Source organism: Crinia signifera, chromosome 3, assembly GCF_055691185.1.
Source record: "Crinia signifera chromosome 3, ASM5569118v1, whole genome shotgun sequence".
Lineage (NCBI taxonomy): Eukaryota > Metazoa > Chordata > Amphibia > Anura > Myobatrachidae > Crinia > Crinia signifera.
This window is the reverse complement of record NC_139219.1, coordinates 126,565,466-126,584,945: the sequence shown is the minus strand read 5'-3', so window position 1 is coordinate 126,584,945 and position 19,480 is coordinate 126,565,466. Positions and strand designations below refer to the sequence as shown.

At 36.3% G+C, this 19,480-nt stretch overlaps 1 protein-coding gene across 14 annotated transcripts in view; it reads left to right on the top strand.

Annotated features, from left to right (window-relative positions):
- Positions 1–18,420, top strand: part of QKI (QKI, KH domain containing RNA binding) — a 169,534-nt gene extending 151,114 nt beyond the window's left edge. For 4 of the 14 annotated variants that reach the window (XM_083176491.1, XM_083176486.1, XM_083176495.1 and 1 more), the window contains 3 exons: positions 5,333–5,629; positions 11,224–11,298; positions 15,278–18,420. In XM_083176491.1, the coding sequence (XP_083032617.1) occupies positions 5,333–5,629; positions 11,224–11,298; positions 15,278–15,294 (389 nt within the window). In that variant the 3' untranslated portion in view covers positions 15,295–18,420. Of the gene's footprint in view, positions 1–5,332; positions 5,630–10,393; positions 14,712–15,277 lie in introns of those variants that run through there. The other 10 variants (XM_083176494.1, XM_083176488.1, XM_083176496.1 and 7 more) reach the window with 6 other exon arrangements.
- The last annotated feature ends 1,060 nt before the right edge of the window (positions 18,421–19,480 follow it).

The window sequence follows — 19,480 nt, the reverse complement described above, 5'->3', positions numbered from 1 at the left end:
CTGCCTTAAACAAGTTTCTATAGGCTAGGGTCCCGCAATGTACTCAATAATCATTACTATTCTGGCAACTCCCTTTCTTTACCTAAAGAGGGAATGTCCCTCCTGCAATGGGTCATATTGGTATACAGGTTGAGTATCCCTTATCCAAAATGCTCGGGACCAGGAGAATTTTGGATAACGGATTATTCCGTATTTCGGAATATTTTAATATTTCAATGATGTATTTTGAAGTATCTTGCATTTATGCTGTATAAACACATAATATACACACAAATATATTTTATTACCACATAAAATACACACAAATATATTTTAATTGTTCAAAAAACAAGGTTTCAAAACGTGAAACAAAATGTGTGTACTATCTCAGCACTGAATTTGAATGCCAAGCAATCATTGTCTTGCACATATATAGTGCCAGTTACATATCATGTCCCCAGTGATGCTGTTACAAATGTCCCCAGTGAGTTTTTAGCAAAAAAAATTTTTTTTTTCACTTTCTGGAATGTCCGTATTTCGGAATAATTCGGATAACGGATATTCGGATACGGGATACTCGACCTGTATATGGCTTACGTATAGTAGATTTAAACTATTGGTTAAAGCCCAGAAATGCCAAGTGAATTTGTCAAAATAGGTGTGAAAATTACCAAGCAAACATTTTTATTTATCCTAACGTCCTGTAATGTTTGCCTTTTAGACAGGAAATATAATCTTTTTTTACTGCTGGCACAGCTCAAATGTGAGCTGTGCTGGCATTTTTAGTGGATAATCATCACAGATGTTGGCGCTCAAAGGGTTAATAAAGGCTGGGTACAATTTATAGTTGCACTTAAGGCCCATACACACTGGGCGACTGAGCTAAAAGTCTCTCAAAACAGGTGGTTTGAGCGCCTTTCAGCTCAAAGCCGCCCAGTGTGTATGGTCCGGCAATGAGCAGTGAGTGTTGCTGCGCGCTCCTGCTACATCGCCGGGAAAGCCGTTCATCTGCTGGTTATAACAGCAGATGAGCGGCTTTCAGGACGGCGTTGCATAGCGCTCCGCTATGCAACGCCGTGCAAAGCCGCTCAGTGTGTATGCACTGAGCGGCTTTCCTCGCAGCGATGATTGTCATCATCGCTGTCCATACACGCTGGGCATAGTCACCCAGTGTGTATGGACCTTTACAGTAGATGAAATATATTTTATACAGTTTTCTTGTTGTAGAACAAAGACAATTTAAACAACCTTAAAATACACCCAGAAAAATAAAATCTGGTACTCTTTACCTAGATGGGCGCCCGCGATTGAAATCGCGGGCGTCGGGGGTAAAAATCGCGGGCATCGCGGGTAAATCGCGGGTACATAAAAATCTGCTACCCGCGATGACCGCGATTTTCCCATAGGGAACAATGTTAAAAAGGCTGATTGAGCGCAATTTTCATGTAAAATGCCTCAATGCCCGCGATTTGGCCATAGGAATCAATGTTAAATGGGCCACAGAGCCCAAATAGGCACAATTAACCCTTAAATGTCCCCCCAAATTTTTAACGCCACCCCACGATCCACGCCAACCCGAAGCGTGGCGAGCGCAGCGAGCCCGCGAGGGGCGGTGGTACGCGTCCTCCGACCTTTTCATGCCCTACTATCCACTAGGGCGTGGAGTGAGAATAGAATAGTGTGGCGAGCCACCGAGCCCGAAGCGTGGCGAGCGCAGCGGATACCTTCACGGGTAGATGCGTCCCCTCGCGGGCTTCACAGGTGTCGGCGTCGCCACGGACACCTGTGAAGCCCGCGAGGGGACGGGTATAACTGTGAAGGTATCCGCGTCCCCTCGCGGGGCTCGCTGCGCTCGCCATGCTTCGGGCTCGGTGGCTCGCTGCGCTCGCCACACTATTCTATTCTCACTCTACGCCCTAGTGGATAGTAGGGCATGAAAAGGTCGGAGGACGCGTACCGCCGCCCCTCGCGGGCTCGCCACGCTTCGGGTTGGCGTGGATCGTGGGGTGGCGTTAAAAATTTGGGGGGACATTTAAGGGTTAATTGTACTTATTTGGGCTCTGTGGCCCATTTAACATTGATTCCTATGGCCAAATCGGGTCCATTGAGCCATTTAACAGTAAAATCGTGTCCATCGGGCCTTTTAACATTGATTCCTATGGCAAATCGGGAGCATCGCGTCGCGGGCATCGCGGGTACATTTATGGCCGGCCGCGACGCGACCGACACGATTTCCATGTTTAACATGGGTTTCAATGGGAAATCGCGGGCATCGCGTCGGTCGCGTCGCGGCCACACATAAATGTACCCGCGATCACCACGACGGGCGCCCATCTAAGTAAAGAGTACCTAAAATCTACTATAGCATCTATCCTGTCACATGTATGTATAGCAGCTGTCTCTCTACTTACACACTGGGACAGGAATCAGATGCGCTAGTGATGTCACTGTAATCAGGCCAGTACTGATACTGTATTTACAGCGTCCCCATCCCCTTATTTCTGGCTATGGTATTAGGTATTCAATTCTTTTGTGTACCATTTTGTTTATTGTTCAATAGAGTTGTATATCTCATATTGTTCTCAGTACTTATGCTTTTATCATCTTGTTTTTATGTCAATCATGCAGTTCTTCCATCTTTGTTTACTTTTTTGTTGCGCAATTAAGCATGCTTTGTGTGCACTGCTTATGTAACCAAAACAAAATCATGTTGACTAGTACTCTGTTGTTGCAACTGCTGCTGCTTAAAATTGTAAAGCTGGATAACCTATCATGGAAAATTTGTATACTTCTTTCTTTTTTTCTATTTTTGAGAATATTTTCATTTCTCATATAAGAACACCTCAGGAAGAGTAAAGTGTAAACTGCTAAAACTCTTCCTCTTACAAAGCGAAAAAACATTTAACATAACAAAAAATATATATACGTTATAAACACATGAGCAAACACTCCTCATTAGACCCTTCATTAATATATTCTTATAAATATCTTTAAGAGGAAGAGTCTGTATAATCAAATACAGTATATTTTAACCATAGAGCTAATCTATTATAGGTATACCTTTTTTTATTTATATCTCCCAGGGAGGATTTCCCTTACCTCCCCTTGTTGATCAAGTCAATTATCTCAGGTATCAATGAACGAGGCCCACGATTGATAGTTTTTTGCCAATTTCCTGCTATAACTTCCTATCTGAAAAAGGTTGAACAATATCAATTTGGGTGTAAACATCAATTTAATTCCACAGACCTGACTCGCACCTCATCTCCTAAAGACCTTGGTTTTCGACGGGACCAAAACATATGTATCCTATCCCCAACCTCTTCCCTACATCTCCAACATAAGTCAGTCAAATCTGGCCAGACTCTGTATCTTAATCGGGGTCCAATACATGGTAGAAAATTCTAATATAGTTTTCAATATATGTACACGATTTAAACATTTTATACAAGGTCTCAAAATGTTTGCCCATTTTGTACTGTCCATTCAGAAAGCCAGATCCTCCCATTTTTTTTTTATTTGCCCATTTAGTCTTTTTTCCCCAAAAAAATATATTTTATGTATTTCTTTATAAAATATTGAAACTCCTCATTTTTTTCCACATGGTGTTAAGATGATTAAATATGTTTTCTGGGATACTCCTCAGCATTGTGGGGTGTTAAAGGAAAGAGTCTGTTCAATGCCTAACTTGGAGGTATTTATAGAATTCAAACTTGGGTATATAAACCTCTCTTCTTATTGAGTAAAGGACAAATACAAAATGGCCCACCAAAAGACCCCAGTCCTTTAATACACCTTCCCCATGCTTTGAAAGATGCCATGGTAGCTTTCAATATTGCCTTATTTTATTTCCTATTTTTTTCAGGAGGCCAAGTTTTATTTTTGGGCAACCAGTCTCTTATCTGATCAACCAGATCAATCAACCCTTGATATAGCTCCAAATCTGGTACTTCGTGCCCACCCTGTTTTTTTTACATAACCAAGTACTTTATTTCTAATTAAGGCCTCATTCCCTCAAATGTATCTATTCATCTATTAAATTTATAGATCCAAAATGTAGGTAACATTCTAGGAATTGCTGTAAACAAATAATGTCAATTTTGATCATTGCAGACCGATCTATGACACTTCAAAACTCATCCAGTCATCAACCTGTTTATTAATTTGTTTCAATAAAGCACCATAATTACAATCTAAAAGCTTTATTTCTGATGTTAAGTAGATCCCTAGGTACTTCAGGGAGTCATCTTATACGTTTTTTAATTTATTTTTTTATTCAGATTACATTTTTTTTTAAACATTGCATTTTTATTGCAAGTTTTTTGTTTAATTCAGAAAACTGCAAATATCAGAACATAGTACTTTAGGTGTTGCATTTAAAGTACAGTGTATTCTGCATTTTTAATGTGTTGTAATGAACTAAGGACACAGCAGTCATAGCAAGCCTTGGAGAGAGATAATTACCAGCCAATCCATTCCTGTCCTTTTTCAAACAATGCCTGTAACATGGCAGTTATGAGTGCAACGTCACCTACATTTTTTTATTTATATTACACCAGCTAGCATTGTATTAAAACTTCTAGTGTATGCTTAAAGAATATAGTGAACATTGCTAGTGTATGAACACTTTTGCTCAGAACCCCCCCCCCCCAATATATATTTAGCAGTATCCTAGAAATTTGCTGAATAGAAAGGTATGCTGTAACATATAATTCACATTGACTGGAAAATTGGCCATGAACTAGCAGAGGTACATATAACTGATTAGAACAGGAACCACAGGGCCCTGACAATTGATGTGCAGGGGAAGATTTGGGATAGCAATTATACTGTTTTAGTAAAACAAAAAAGACACCTGTAATTTTAATTTAAAATTTAAAACTTGTATCTTTGTCTTGCATAGTTTTGCTCATTTGTGATCCTGGTTACCATTTTTAACTGTCATGCAACTGTCTACGCTTTTAAATGTTTGTTTTTCTTATGACCTCACACTTTGGATACTACTTTTGCTAAATCACTGGCTACTTTTTTAATGATACTTTCTATCTGCAGTGTTATCAGTCTATCATTCTTATCAATAATCAGTTGCTCTTCTGCGGTACTCTACATTAAAGTGTTTGCTTTGATTTTAAGCATGTTTTCATTTAATCACACTGGTAGTTGGGGTAGCTTGTTGGCTTCTGAGTGCTGTGCTTTGGCACTTTTGTGTGATCAGCGCATGAACTAATGATTCTTTTTTTTTTTTCCCTTCCTTCCTGCTTCTTTCTACTGTTCTTTCCTTCATCTACACCTTTATCCTACTTTTTTCATACTGCTGCATCTACACTTTCTTCTAATTCTTTGCTTACTGTAGCAGCCCTTGCCTTTTCTCTTGCAGCGTCAGGCCAGGCCCCACGGATCATTACTGGGCCTGCGCCTGGTCTGCCTCCAGCTGGAATGCGTGCCCCTACGCCAGCTGGTCCTACCTTAATGCCTTTGATCAGACAAATACAGACAGCTGTCATGCCAAATGGAGCGCATCATCCGACTGCTACATTAGTGTCTCAAGGACCAGAGGCTGGCTTGATCTACACACCTTATGATTACCCCTATACACTGGCCCCGGCTACATCAATCCTTGAGTACCCCATTGAAACAAGCGGGGTATTAGGTAAGATTGTGAATTAATGAGATCAGTTGTGCAGACTGATATTTTCTTGTAATTGGATATTTTCTGATTATAAAAATCTGAAAATGATTAAACATATATATATATATATATATATATATATATATATATATATATATATATATATATATATATATATATATATACATATATATATATATAATGAGAGAGAGAGTGAGTATACCCGGCACTCTGCTTGTATAAATAACTCTTGCTGCGGTGCCTTCCAAAAAGATCACAGGATCCAATGTAGCAAAGTCAAATAAAGGCGGCACTCCCACAGGCTGATGTAAAGAATTAAAAGTCCATTATTGTGGTCCTATATCATGGTCCCTGATGTCGGAGTATCGTCTCTGTAATGGCATAGGACCGCAATAAAGGACTTTTAATTTTTTACATCAGCCTGTGGGAGTGCCGCCTTTATTCGACTTTGCTACATTGGATCCTGTGATCTTTATGGAAGGCACCGCAGCAAGAGTTATTTATACAAGCAGAGTGCCGGGTATACTCTCTCTCCCTATATATCTAAAAAGATATATATATATATATATATATATATCTATATATATCTCTATATATATCTCTATCTATATATATATATATATATATATATATATATATATATATATATATCTATCTATAGATATTTTTCATATTTTTAATTCAGAACACAATGTAATGTTAGCCTTGCCTCAATCCAGCTAAACCATGCCTCTAAATGTCTGTACAGAACCTTTTTCGATTTTTTTTTTTTTTTTATTTATTTTTTTTATATCTTTTAAATAGTTTTTAAAATAGATCAATTTATATGGTTAACTTATTTTTAGTTTCTTTTCATTATAACACTAGCGTTTGAGCAATTAGACATGAAGTAGTCATTACAGTTTTGATGTTTGGGACATTTATGAAAGGCAGCACACATGTTTTATTCCAACAGTATATGTTTGCTGATATGACATTCTTGACATCTTGAAAATCGAGGTAGAGCAATGGTCATAAAGGTAGTAATATATTGCTTGGATATAGCCTAGGTTAGACGATGTGTAGCTTGTGATTATTCTACTACCAGTACTTTCTCTTTAATTTATAATACAAAATTCAAGCAATTTTCAAACATTAATTCTACTGAAATACAAACAGTAGATATTGAGATTTGATAATCTATTATTTATTAATATAAATTTTCATAATGAAACTTATAGAATAGTAGAGAACTTAAACCAATGGAAACAGATAAAATGATAGTTGCAGCCAGGAAAGAAAGTAGCTTTCAACTTTACTCTACTATGCTTTACCAAGCATGTCGGGTATTCCGATGCACTAGTTGGTGATGTCAGATTAGTTTGATTGTTAGTTATATTCTCCGTTTATAGATTTCAACATAAAACAGAGTAAAGTAAAGATACCCTAGTGTACAATGGATAATAGGTGAATGCATCAAGTAGTCTAGAGAATTTGTTGGTGAGATGGAACCTTAAAACAATATTGCACCAATGTTCTTCAGTGGTTCAATAATTCTGGGTGAGAAGTAGATGGTGACAATGGCAAGTACCAGTTCTAAAGTCAAATGTAAAGCACTTTTAGTCCTATTAGGTGAAAAGTATATAAATAACATTATTCATTTGGAAAAAGTCATATGTCATAGATGACCTTAATAGATTAAAACACACCAATAATGTACAGTGTGCAATAAGTTATTCGGATGGTTGACCATATGTAGGTCAACAATCAATAGGTCAACAAGGTCAAATGGTCGACACAAGCAAAAGGTCAACATGGCTTTGGTCAACGAGTTGTTTTTTGGGGTTCTTTTTTCCATTTTATGAACTTTACCAGATGTGGACTCTGACTGGGAACAGTAAGGCACTGAGCAAGGCACCTGATCCTAAGGGGAGTATTCAATGGTTTTATCCTGTTTAGGATTCGCTGCACATTAACAGGTTTCAGGAGGGCTGCAGCATTCACTGCCAGCCCTCCCTGTCGCCGTATTCAATGCCGCAGTGGCTCGCTGCCCCTGACAGCGAATTTTAACCGCCATAGGGAGCCGGGGGACGCAGGCAGGAAGATGTAAGCCTCCCTGCCTGCCCCAGAATTTGTGGGGGACGGCTCCCGGGGACACAGGCAGCAGAAGCTGCCCCCCTGGAGAGCTAGCAGGGGACAGGGGTAGGGAGCCACTTCACTGGTCCCACTCGTAAGAAGCCGGGAGCAGTGTGCAGTGAATAAATTAATATCTAATGAGCGGCTCCCGGCCCCCTGCTGGTGAATGTGTAAAAAAAAAATGTAAAATTTAAATATATATTAATGTGCTTCAAGCACATGAATAAAAATGGCATGCCCCTTCACAGAAAAAAAAAATTCAGATTGTTTTTTTTTTTTTTACACCAAAAAAAAACCCTTTATTTTAAAAGATCACTTTCCAGTTCACCTTAAAAAGATGTTGAATGCAAAACGGTTAATCATGGCAAAAATCGGGGAGAAGGCAATTTTCCATCCTAGCATTGAATACACTCTTGGCGAATCCCAGTGAAAACCCCATTGAAATACACCAGCATGAAACGGAGAACTGGCCGGCATTCGCTGTTCACTTTCGGTGAACATTGAATAGGGTGACTCAAACTTTCAGTGAAAAAGATTCACTGCAAGGAGTGAAAACAGCCCGATTCGCCGAAAAAATTAAATAAAAAATGGTCAATCGGGAGCATTGAATACTGGCCTTATTGGTGTGCTCCGGTATTGTGTTGACCTTTTTCCCAGTGTCGATTTTGTGCAAGTCAACCTTTTGGGGTCAACCTAGATATTGTCTACCTCATATACCACCCCTGTGCAATAGATGGTACAGCAGAAGAGCTAATGCTGATTCACCTGCCTTTATTGTGTAAAAGTCATACTTTGGACCATGATCATTCTCTGTTTATTGGACACTGATGCTGATTTTTAATGTGTCCTCTCTAATCATGGTCTTTTTAAATTGGTGCAGTAAGCTTTTTTTTTTCTCCTTGAACCCAGATCTACAATGTAATACTACATTGCGCTGGATACAGTTCTGTAATTTTTAGAAATAACTACAATGAAAGCAGAGGTTTGAATAGCTCACAGTAGGCCTGTTTCTCAGTAAAGCTAAAAAGAGCAAATTAACTGCACCTGGCCAAACCAGGATGCAATGCTGGACAGCTTTATTTCAATAGCAATTTAGATGAGTTTTGACATACCCCATCCAAATATAAATATCTTACAATTTTAAGTCTGCCCTACTTGCAGTGCAACATGGTTAAGCCAAAGTGCACTGTATCATGCTCTTCTATTTTTTGCTTTGCTCCCAACTCAAAATCAGACTCCTGTATTTATTTTTACATTTTATTTACTTTGCAATTCTATAATAAGTAGTATTTGTTACACCATAAAGATTTTTGTGATTTTGATGCCTTTGTTTACTCAAAGTATTTAAGTCTGAGGTCCATAAAGTACATTTTACTAAGATTGTAGATGAACTGAAGACTATCTGCAGTTTTCAATAAACCTTAATATACTTTGTGAAAAAAATCTACCAAAGTGTGACCCTTATTCAATACAGGCCTGTGCAACAGCAGTATTTGACAATATATTGTCCTCATTTTAGTCCATTGAACTCAGCTGGTGCTCTTTGACCTGTCTTTAGGCCATCTAAAACAAAGGATGTTGTGTCAAATGAAGACTTAGCAGGTCCCAAGTCAAATTTGGTTACATTACACACAGTATCATTGTATCTTAACTGCCACTGGTGAACACTGGTGAAATTCTGTCCAAAATGTCCCCGCTGGCGAGAGCCAGCAGGGAGGGACTCCATCAGACTGTGATGCGTGTGAGTCTCATGCGCGTCCCAGTCTCTTGGTGGCTGGGTAGCGGGACCCTGCCCGTCCCAGCTTCAGGGAGACTGGCAGGGTTGGGGGAAGGTCGGGTCGGCGATGGGGATCGGCGGCAGACAGCAGTGGGGAGCTCCGTTGCCACAGGGCATGGGAGCTGGCGGTGGAAGCGCCAGCCCGTGCAAGAGCGAGAGGCGCTCCATCTGTAGCTCTCATCTTGCCAAACTAAAGGGAAGAGCCTTTACACCACTTGACTGATTTATCTGCACACTATTATGTTTTCTTTGTCTCACTTAAATGTGATTTATCAAGTCACTACCTATGTCCAACTTAAGGATAGAAAGATACAGGAAGACACAATGCTTATGTGCAAGTTGAGAGATAAGAAAAACTCAGCAATGAGAACCATGAACATGAGCATTATCTTATACTTTGAACAAATGTGGCCAAATGTAATAGCCTCTGAGTTAAGCAGCCATGTGGGATGCCAGCTGAACTTGTTTTTTTTTTTAAAGGAGTCATTCAAATTACTTGAATAAACCAACAAGTTTGCCACTATGTTTCTATACTTGGCTTACTGAAGAGCAAACATATTTTTTATCATGTATTATTTAAAAAAAATGTTATGGCTGCAATGAAAGTTAAAACATCACAATTTCCTCCTTAGCAACATAATACAATAAATTATTGGTGTGCAAGGATTTTGATAATAGAAGCATTTTTTTTTCTGCTACAACGCTGAAAATACAGTTGCTTTGGGATATTAAGTAATCCTTGTTTTCAAAAATCGTATTGATTTTTTTTTAAACCATTTCATAAACTATTCTAGTGTGACAATATGTCAGCAGTTAAAGATAGTTGCTAACTTTTTTTTTTTTTTTTTCAATTCCCTTCCTTTTGTCTTCAGGTATGGCTTTCCCCACGAAAGGCTAAGAATTCAAGAAAATCTTAATTTGACCATTCAATGACCACCAGTTTTGAATTTTAGCAATTGCCTAGTTTCAGCAGTCTTGAAAAAAGATTTATAAGAATTATTTTGCCTAGCAGTCAGTGACTTACTTGCACTTATTTTTTTTTTATTTTGCACATAGATAAATTATGTTGATCAATATTTGATTTAGTCTATTCGTTTAAAAAGTAGCAGTGAGTGTGTAGTAGAATACTGACTGCTATGTTTCCTATTCTGTGCGCTTTACTAATCACTTAATTAATGTGGTTCCTACTTATTGATTTAAGATATTTAAAAAGGTCAAGTAATTTAAACATGTAAAACTGGAATTTTTATAATATAACTGATGTCAGTATTAAAGTGAAAGAAAAGCATTGCATTAATCCGCTTCAAGTAAAGCACTTCAATGATTATGTGACTAGTAAAGCTTATTTTTACTCGGGTCTAACAGATTTCAGAGATACTGCTATTCAGTGGCAAATGAATGCACTATGATGCCCTTCAGTGTCACTGGTGCTTGCAGACATCAACAGAACTCATGAGGCTGAACAGGTTAAGGCCAGAGGTGTGATATCAACTGCAATATTAATCTGCACACATATATTTCATATAGCAAGGACTCTAACTACTGTGCCTTAACTTGTTGCTTTCTTAAATATGAATCCTTTTTTGTAGCAAATAATCATGTAAAATCCAGTTTTGATTAAACCTACTGTTAATGTGTTTTGTGTATTTTTAAATCAATGTATTGTTTTCTAACTTTGTCTTGGTAATTGCAATTTGACTAGGTGCGGTGGCAACAAAAGTTCGAAGGCATGATATGCGAGTCCATCCTTACCAAAGGATTGTGACCGCAGACAGAGGTTAGTTTAGCTGTGTAGTTTTTGTTCTGAGAAATGCTTTGTCTGTAAGTACACTTTACAACACCACATGATATGCAGCCCAACTACGATTAGCAAGCATTCCGGAAATGAGTAACAGGCATGGAAGAGTTTTTTTTATTTTTTTTTTCCTTGAATTGTGCCTATAATTTGTTTTTATTTTATTATTAAATGGTGACAACAGTCTCTGCTTGGAGAGAAATTGTATAGCCACTACTCATGGTTGGTGTGCAGAATTTAGTTTGGTGTTGCAAAGCAAGACAGGTGAATGCTTAAATATAAAAGAAGTTCAACATTTTTTTTTTTAAGCTGAAGAAATTCTAGATTTGAATCGTTAAATTGTTTTTGCGTAGATTTAGATTAGCAGTAAATCTTATCTACGATATGCTGAAAATGAAATGAAAACCTATGGAATTGCACTTTTTCCTTTTATTAGGAGCTTAATAGATCTAGGGATTAAATTCAAGACCATGTGTTGTCAGACATTGCGGTGTCTGACTATGCCCTTAACTTTACTACAATACATTTTCTTGACCCCCTTTATAATTACTGGTCTCAAATTAATTCAGGAGTCTGTGACCATAGACTTCAATCCCTTCCATAGACTGTAGCTCATCCAATGCATACAAAAATTGGCAGAATATAACTATGAATCCATAATGTGATATCCTTTTAATCCGTATGTGTATAATTCAGTTAGGATATGAAAAACAATGCACAATATTTTGTAATGCTTCGCCTTACTTGAACATATAATGTAATATATGTCCTTCAAATTTTAATTAAGACTTATTGAGACAATGGGAAAGACATTCACAGCAAAATCTATAATAATTATTATTTAGATTCTTATAAAGCACAGCAAAATCTGTTCTTTAAAAAATACCATGGGGGAGGGCTGGGCATCTTTCTGCTTGTAATGTATCAGATATGCAAATTGCCTTTAGCATCTTATCACTATTTACAGTAAACCAGATGCTAACAACGTTTTCATTGTCATTTTGACTTGAATTAAAAAATGCTAAATTTACAAGCGCATGAGTTAATGAATTGTATCAAAACATGAATTCAGCGCCACCGCTTTACAAAGATAGTGGGGTATATTCAATCACTGTTAAAATATCCATCTTGCCAAAAAGACAGCAGTTTTCAACATGAATAGATCGGAAGCGGTTCCGGCCTATTCAGAGCTTGTTGGGTTTTTTTTTCGGCAGGTCGAAATGTTCTGACCTGCCGAAAAGCAGGTGGATTGACTGAATACACAGCCAGAACCGAAATGTTTCTGGCAATCCCAATCCGACATGAAAATGTGCTGGATTGTATCGGGTGAGCAGCAGTAGCTTACATGGTGCCACCCTACTGTTATCCGCCTTCTGTACCCTTGGCAGCCTCCCGTCGCCGGGCCAGCTAAGAGCAGCTCACCTCGCCCCGTCCAGCCTCCCATCGCTGCACTCACCCATTCCCCACGCCAGCCGGGTGAGCATCAATCAGCGGCCAAATAGACATCTGGATTCAGAAGCTGATTGAATAATGGATGCTGGATACATTCCGGCAAAAGAACATCAATTAAATATACCCCTTAGCTTTTTGAAAGATATTTGAAGTCTAAGGTTTTTGCCATGAATGTCCTTCACATGGCCCCTCTTTAAGATTTAGTAAAAATTTCCCGTTTATTCAGAGTTTTTGCTTAGACTTCTTGGAATAGGTTATCTTTAATTAACATCCTGTATAGTGTGTGTGTGTGTGTAATCTAGATCTATATTTCATAGAACATGTATAAAAACTGAAAGAAAAAAAACCCAAAGATTAATGAGGGTATTATATGCTGCACTGGTTACATTGGATCAGAATTATTCTACCTGCCAATACATCAGAACTACCAGTTTAAATTTCATTTGAGACTGGTAGATTTATAAAATTCCCTTCTAATAAATGAATGTCTATTAAGTGATTTAATAACAATGGAAATGCAATTCAACTTATTTTCTTTTAAAATATTTTTGACCCTAATATGATTGAATTTCTTTTATAATTAAGCATTCTTGACTATTGATGAACAGTCAATTTAATAGGTCAATTGAATAGTTCTTAATTACTACACTTTATCCTACAATATTCAGTTTAATTGTTGTAACAGACAAACTGAAATACTTCTTTTAATCTGTTAATGATGTTGCACAGATGTTAAACCTGTGTGTACTGTGTATGGCCAGAGACTTTGCAGAGGATATATCACTGGTATGCCAGTATGTTTTACTGCCTGTTTATGCAGTAGTTCTGCATGCATATAACCAAGTAACCACATTGCTTGGATATTTTTATCCAGTTACAAATAGTGCATTGTTATCAATGTGCATTAAGTATATTATTTTACAATTTAGACTGCATAATTGAATTGTGGTAGTAATGAACCACATTTTATATATATTTATTTTATTTTTATTTTTTAGATTATTTTTTTTCTGCAAAGATTGCAATAAGCATCCCTGTTCTTACAAAGTGTTAAAGGGGAACACCACACATTTCAATGTTCCTTAGGGATGCATATGCATAAGATATTGGAAGGGAAATTTATTAATATGATTAAGCCAGAATGGTGACTTTGAACTTTCCCTCTTATGAAGTTGACCAATTGATACGTGGTCTTTAAGACTAAGCTATCTGTGAACCTACTGGATTTCATTTTACGAAATGCCACAAATCTGACTTTGCACTGAATAATTCTCATCTAGATCTCCTCTGCTTTAGTCATAATGGCAACAGTACAAAATAAAGAAAATTAAACCTCATGATATATAGTAAAGCTGTTGAGAGTCTTAAAAATAAAAAAATACTACTGTTAAGTGGACCAAGTTTAGTGAAGGAGAATGTGAGTTATTTGAGGAAGGAAGAGCTCAAGAACACTGGGAATGTTAACTTTCCACTTGAGAACTTTTTATGTTTTACTGTATTTTTATTATTTTTTATTTTTCAAAAGAAAATAGTATTTACAGATGGCGTAAGAAATATAAAAATATAATGCAGGAATGTATATGAAATGTCAGATTTTATTGTATTTGCAGAGTATTAGCTTTGAAATTAAAGAGGGCTGTTTTTAGTTATAAAATGTTTTATTCGTATAGTAGATTATGGATTTTTATGTACTTCAAATTCTAGAAATAAAAGCCAGGACTTTTACAGTGTTTACATACAAATGCATTTTATATGTGTCTTATATGTGTAAATTAGTATTTTCAACTGGAAATGCTGCCAGTAGCAATAGTGTTAGCCGATCCTGGTTCACATGATGACACCTACTGTGCTAGACCAGAATTTATTATTGCTTTGTATTATGAGGCCAAGATATTTTGTGTTTGTAAATAGAAATTGAGCAATAAAAGTTTATTGAACAAAAACTACCTTGTTTGGCCCATAGTTTATGTTAAAACCTTTACTTTCCTTTATTTATTTTTTAAATTAAATTCTCTAGATCCATTACTTTTAACAAGTTAATAATCACATCATCAATAATAGATGCTTCGATGCTTGCACCATTGGGGAATACTAATGCTTAATAGCAGTCAGATACTGATTGTGTGCACTGACTGTCTCAATCTTTCTCCGTTTAAAGCGGATTCATTATATTGTCTTCAATTTCCGACTGCTACTAACCATTAGCCCTTAGTCGTGTTTTTATTTCCATTTTGTTTCTTAACCAGTTTTATGGGCGTGGGCTCCTCCACACATTCGAATCATGATACTTTGTGTCATGATTTTGTTGCATTCTGTAGATGGTGTCAATCAGTATGTCAGTATTAAACATGCTTGTTTTTTTATTAGTTGTGATTAGTTTTTTCATGTTGTCATTAAACAGTCACTAGCTGAAACTAATCTCTTCTCTATCTTTTCTTTCTTTTTTTTCATTTTTTTTATTTTCTCTTTTTTTTTTTTTTTTTTTTTTTTTTTGTTTCTAACCACCCAGCCGCCACCGGCAACTAACCTATGACCTTCTGACCTCTGAATTCTTCACCCAATGATGACCTGACCATGCCTGCCTGCTGATCAGTTAACTGGTAATCGCCTCTGCTTGCCTGTCTTCAGTGCAGCGAGCTGAGGCACTTGTCCGTTCGTCTTACCATCTAACAAAAGACACACAGAAAAATAGTATTCTTCCAACTCAACATTTTTTTGCTTTTGTTTTTCTTCCCCCTAATTGGGTGAAAGGGATTCTAGTACCTGCACTGAATAGTAGTAAAGCAATAAGGTCCAACTCAGCCCTCCGCACTGATCATATCTAGTGTCCTAACCAAACGAACGGTATAAAGGCTTCACCTACAGTACTGACGCGACAGCTGATCCTCAACTACCGATAACAGAGGCAGTTACTGTGAGAGACTTCTAGGGAACTTTAATTTGTTTGTTTTTTCTCTCGTATAGTGAAGTAAAAAGCTGAATGTACTGTGTTGTGATGATGCATCATGCATGAACCTAATTTGGTCAGGGATTTCACTGGTGAAGCAATTTTTACATATTTAGGAAACTATTTCAAAAACTATTTAGTCACTACAATGCCCTTACAGGGTCAACATTGGAATCTGATTTTCTTGATATTTCCTGCCAAATTTGTTACATTGATAAGGGTGCCATAAAAATCTGAGTTGTACATTTTTTAACCAACAATTTAAAAAGAAACTGCAACATGATTGTTGTGATGCAATTACTGAAAAATTACACTCAAAGCCTCATGTAATAAGAGTGAATAAGGTACATGCATTATGTATCACATTACTGGGCAAACTGTTCAAATATGTTTGTAGACCTCCCTGTATAGAAAAAAAAACATTAAGGATGTAAAAGCCATGCTTGCCTATTTGCTGTATAACTGTAATGAAATTGTAGATACAAGTCTTGTGCATTGAAAACATGAACAAAAAAAGTAGACACTTTTACTATACAAGGGTGCTGGTGCAGAAAAAAATATATATTTTTGGAAATGTAGCATTTTATACTTTCAAGTGTTATAAAAAAAAAAAAAACAAGAAAAAACCCTTTATTACATTGAATGACTTTGTTTTGGTGGTAGTCAAGGAATAAGACCAAAAAAAGAGCCTTTTTGTCTTGTTTTTTCCCCCCTACCTCTTTGTCCCCCTTAAGTTTTAATATTGGTATAAGTCTAAGGAAAAGAAAGTGCCTTATTTTTCTCCATGGTCATTTAGTCCCATGTTTTATATAAGTTTGTTGCTTTACGTAATGGTCAGGCTTACGGCCGGTTGAAAAAGCAAGCTTCAAAAGGCTGCATCTAGTTCACTGTTATATAAAGTCTAAACTTCAGTCAGAGTACCCAAGTCAGTCTCCAATATATGTATTCAAGTCTGAGAAAATATGAAGTCTTTGCCATGATAAAAGGGATGTGTGATTCTATATAATTATACACACACCATACTATTCCTTTATGCCAGGACACTACTAAATTATAACAGTTCTGTGGCTGACTCCAAGTGTGCATTTCACTTGATTCTAATTAGCCACATATCCTTTGTAATCAATGAGTGTTGCAGATTTAAGGGCTACTATGGTAAAACTTTCCTTTAACACATCTATGGGGCAGTTTTGTAATGCTGGGTACACACCTACAGATTTGATTTATCTGTCCAATCTATATGGTGGGATCAAAAATCTGGCAATGTATAGGAGCCTATGAGACTCAACCATTTGCTCCGAAATGCTGGTAAACAATAGTAATTTAGATAAATTGGTTAAAGTAGTTTGTTTCATCAAATTAAACCAAACAATCATTTTATAAATTTTCCAGTCTTTCGGAGCAATTGATCAATAGTCATTTTCTCTAATAGATTTCCAGATTTTTGTTAACACCAGACAAATTGGACATAAATCTGTAGGTGTGTATCCAGCTTAAGTCTCACCTTTTTTCAACATAGTTTGCATCTGTTCTCTTGTAGGATTTTTTTAATTTTTAATAACAATTTGGCAAAGTCATGGTACATGTTTTTCCAGTCTTGTTAACTTTTCCCTATGTGCAGTTTCTTAAGGTATCCCTGTTAAATGTCAGCAGTGAAGTCTGGAGAGCTTAGATTACAAGCACCTTTGTTGTGACCTCATCTGCCATCCCACCTCACTTGAACAAATCAGTTAATTTACTATGCAACAGACATTCATCCTTACTTGTCAGACATATTTTTATTTACCATGACACCAGCTTTGTCTTCCTAGTAAAGTTTTATTTTGTAAAGTTTTATTTTTCCCTTTGTAGGGAATGGTTTGAACAATTTTGCAACACTTGTGCATTTAGAGAGATCAAACAGTTAAAAAACAGTATTTGATCCAGTTTCATCTCAGCTGCGATAAACCTGGACATTTTTTAGATATTTTAGAGGATTTTTTTTAATTTCTGAGAATGGTGGATAATGTGCAAGTCTATTGAATAGACATGTGTAAAGACATGATTGCTATGAACAAACTTACAAATGGGTCAACATTTAGAAAAACAAAACAAAAAAGCATGACTTTTGAAATCTGCGAATGCCTTTGATCTCAGTATTATGATTTGTATGTTTTTATTCTTTATATCTAGGTAGTTTTTCAAGTCTTTTTTCCTTTGACAGTATTAAATATATATATAATTTTTTTTTATTTTTTAGAATGGTTAGATGGGAGTTTCGCTGATATGTAACCGTAAAGATAAAATGTATTTGTCTATTCTTTATAACCTTAGTAGTTTCATGCTATGTATGTATCATAACCAACCTATTGCCTAAAAGAACCTGTAAAATAATGTATTTACAGCCATTGTTACAAGTTTATAATGTATTTTTCTATCTTGTTTTATATGTATGTTATATAACATTCAAAGGAATTTTTTCCGATTGAGAAAAAGGATACAAAAATGCAAAACCCACAATTTTGATAACTAAATTGCCAATTGTTTGCAGTATTTTATTATATCGGGAGTGTTGTCTTTCTTGGCTTCTAGTTAGCGGCTGGATGACATTAGACATATTGGGTTTTAGTTGGGTTTTTACATGGCTTGCATTTTAATTCTTTGGTTCTTTGCTGTTTCTATTAACCCCATAGCATTATTTTAATAAATGTTATAATACCAAGATACTAACTCTGGACTTTGTCTGTTTATTAACATTGTATGTTTCATTAAAATAAGATCTAGAAAGACAACAAGAATGTAAAGTCTTGAGTTACTGGACTAACAATGAAAAGCGTGACCACAGATAACCCAGCGTTACTTGTTTTAATATATTGTTTTGTCGGCTGACATTCTGCACACTACTTTTAAATTAGCTTTCATTCAATCTGGCCTTATGTCTTGCCAGTAGAGATGGGAACAAAATATTCTTTACTACACCAGGCATAGTCTTGCCACTTGCCTTTTCAGCATCTGCATTACTAATGCCACAATCTTTTCTTTGTTCTTTTTCAAATAATAAGCTCTCTGCAAGTAAACAGTGAGTTTTTATGTATTCTTTAAAAAAATAACATGCATTCACTGTAGTTTTCTCAAATCACTGAGTCTATCGTGCTTTTGAATGATGGTATCTGACACTGAAATCATTCTGCTTTGCCCTAATTCATTGCACAGTTAGTCACTGCATACCAGCCTTTCTATTCAAATCCTATTTAGTATTAATACCTAATTGATTATTATGATAGTAGTTCCTTACTAACTAGAATCTTTAAAGCCTGAAGTTTACAGAAAACCTCCCTTTACCATAAAACTAAATCTGAACAGTATTATCATATAAATAGGCATAAATCAATGTAAAATGTTAAAATATTTTTTTCCCACCTATTTATATTATATGCAACAAAATGAAGTGTCCTGGAACAACTTACAGCATATGACTTGGCTGTCATAATAAAGATGTTCCTCTAGAATACCTTCGAACCTGGAAAGATGTTTGCACAGAAAATGAGCAGGGTCACTTCTTGCGTCCAGTGGTTCTGATGTGCTAGAAATTTTTGTCAAAGTAGGGTAACTTGTACACACATTTGTGCTTTTGTACACATATATAAATTAGATTCTTAATAATGCCTCATATTTCCTAATATTAAGTCTTCTAGCCTTGCAAATCACAAGTCCATATAGAGTTACTGCAGATATGTTGACTAAATTATACTTGGCATAAGTTACAAGCAATGGTCTAGATTTGTA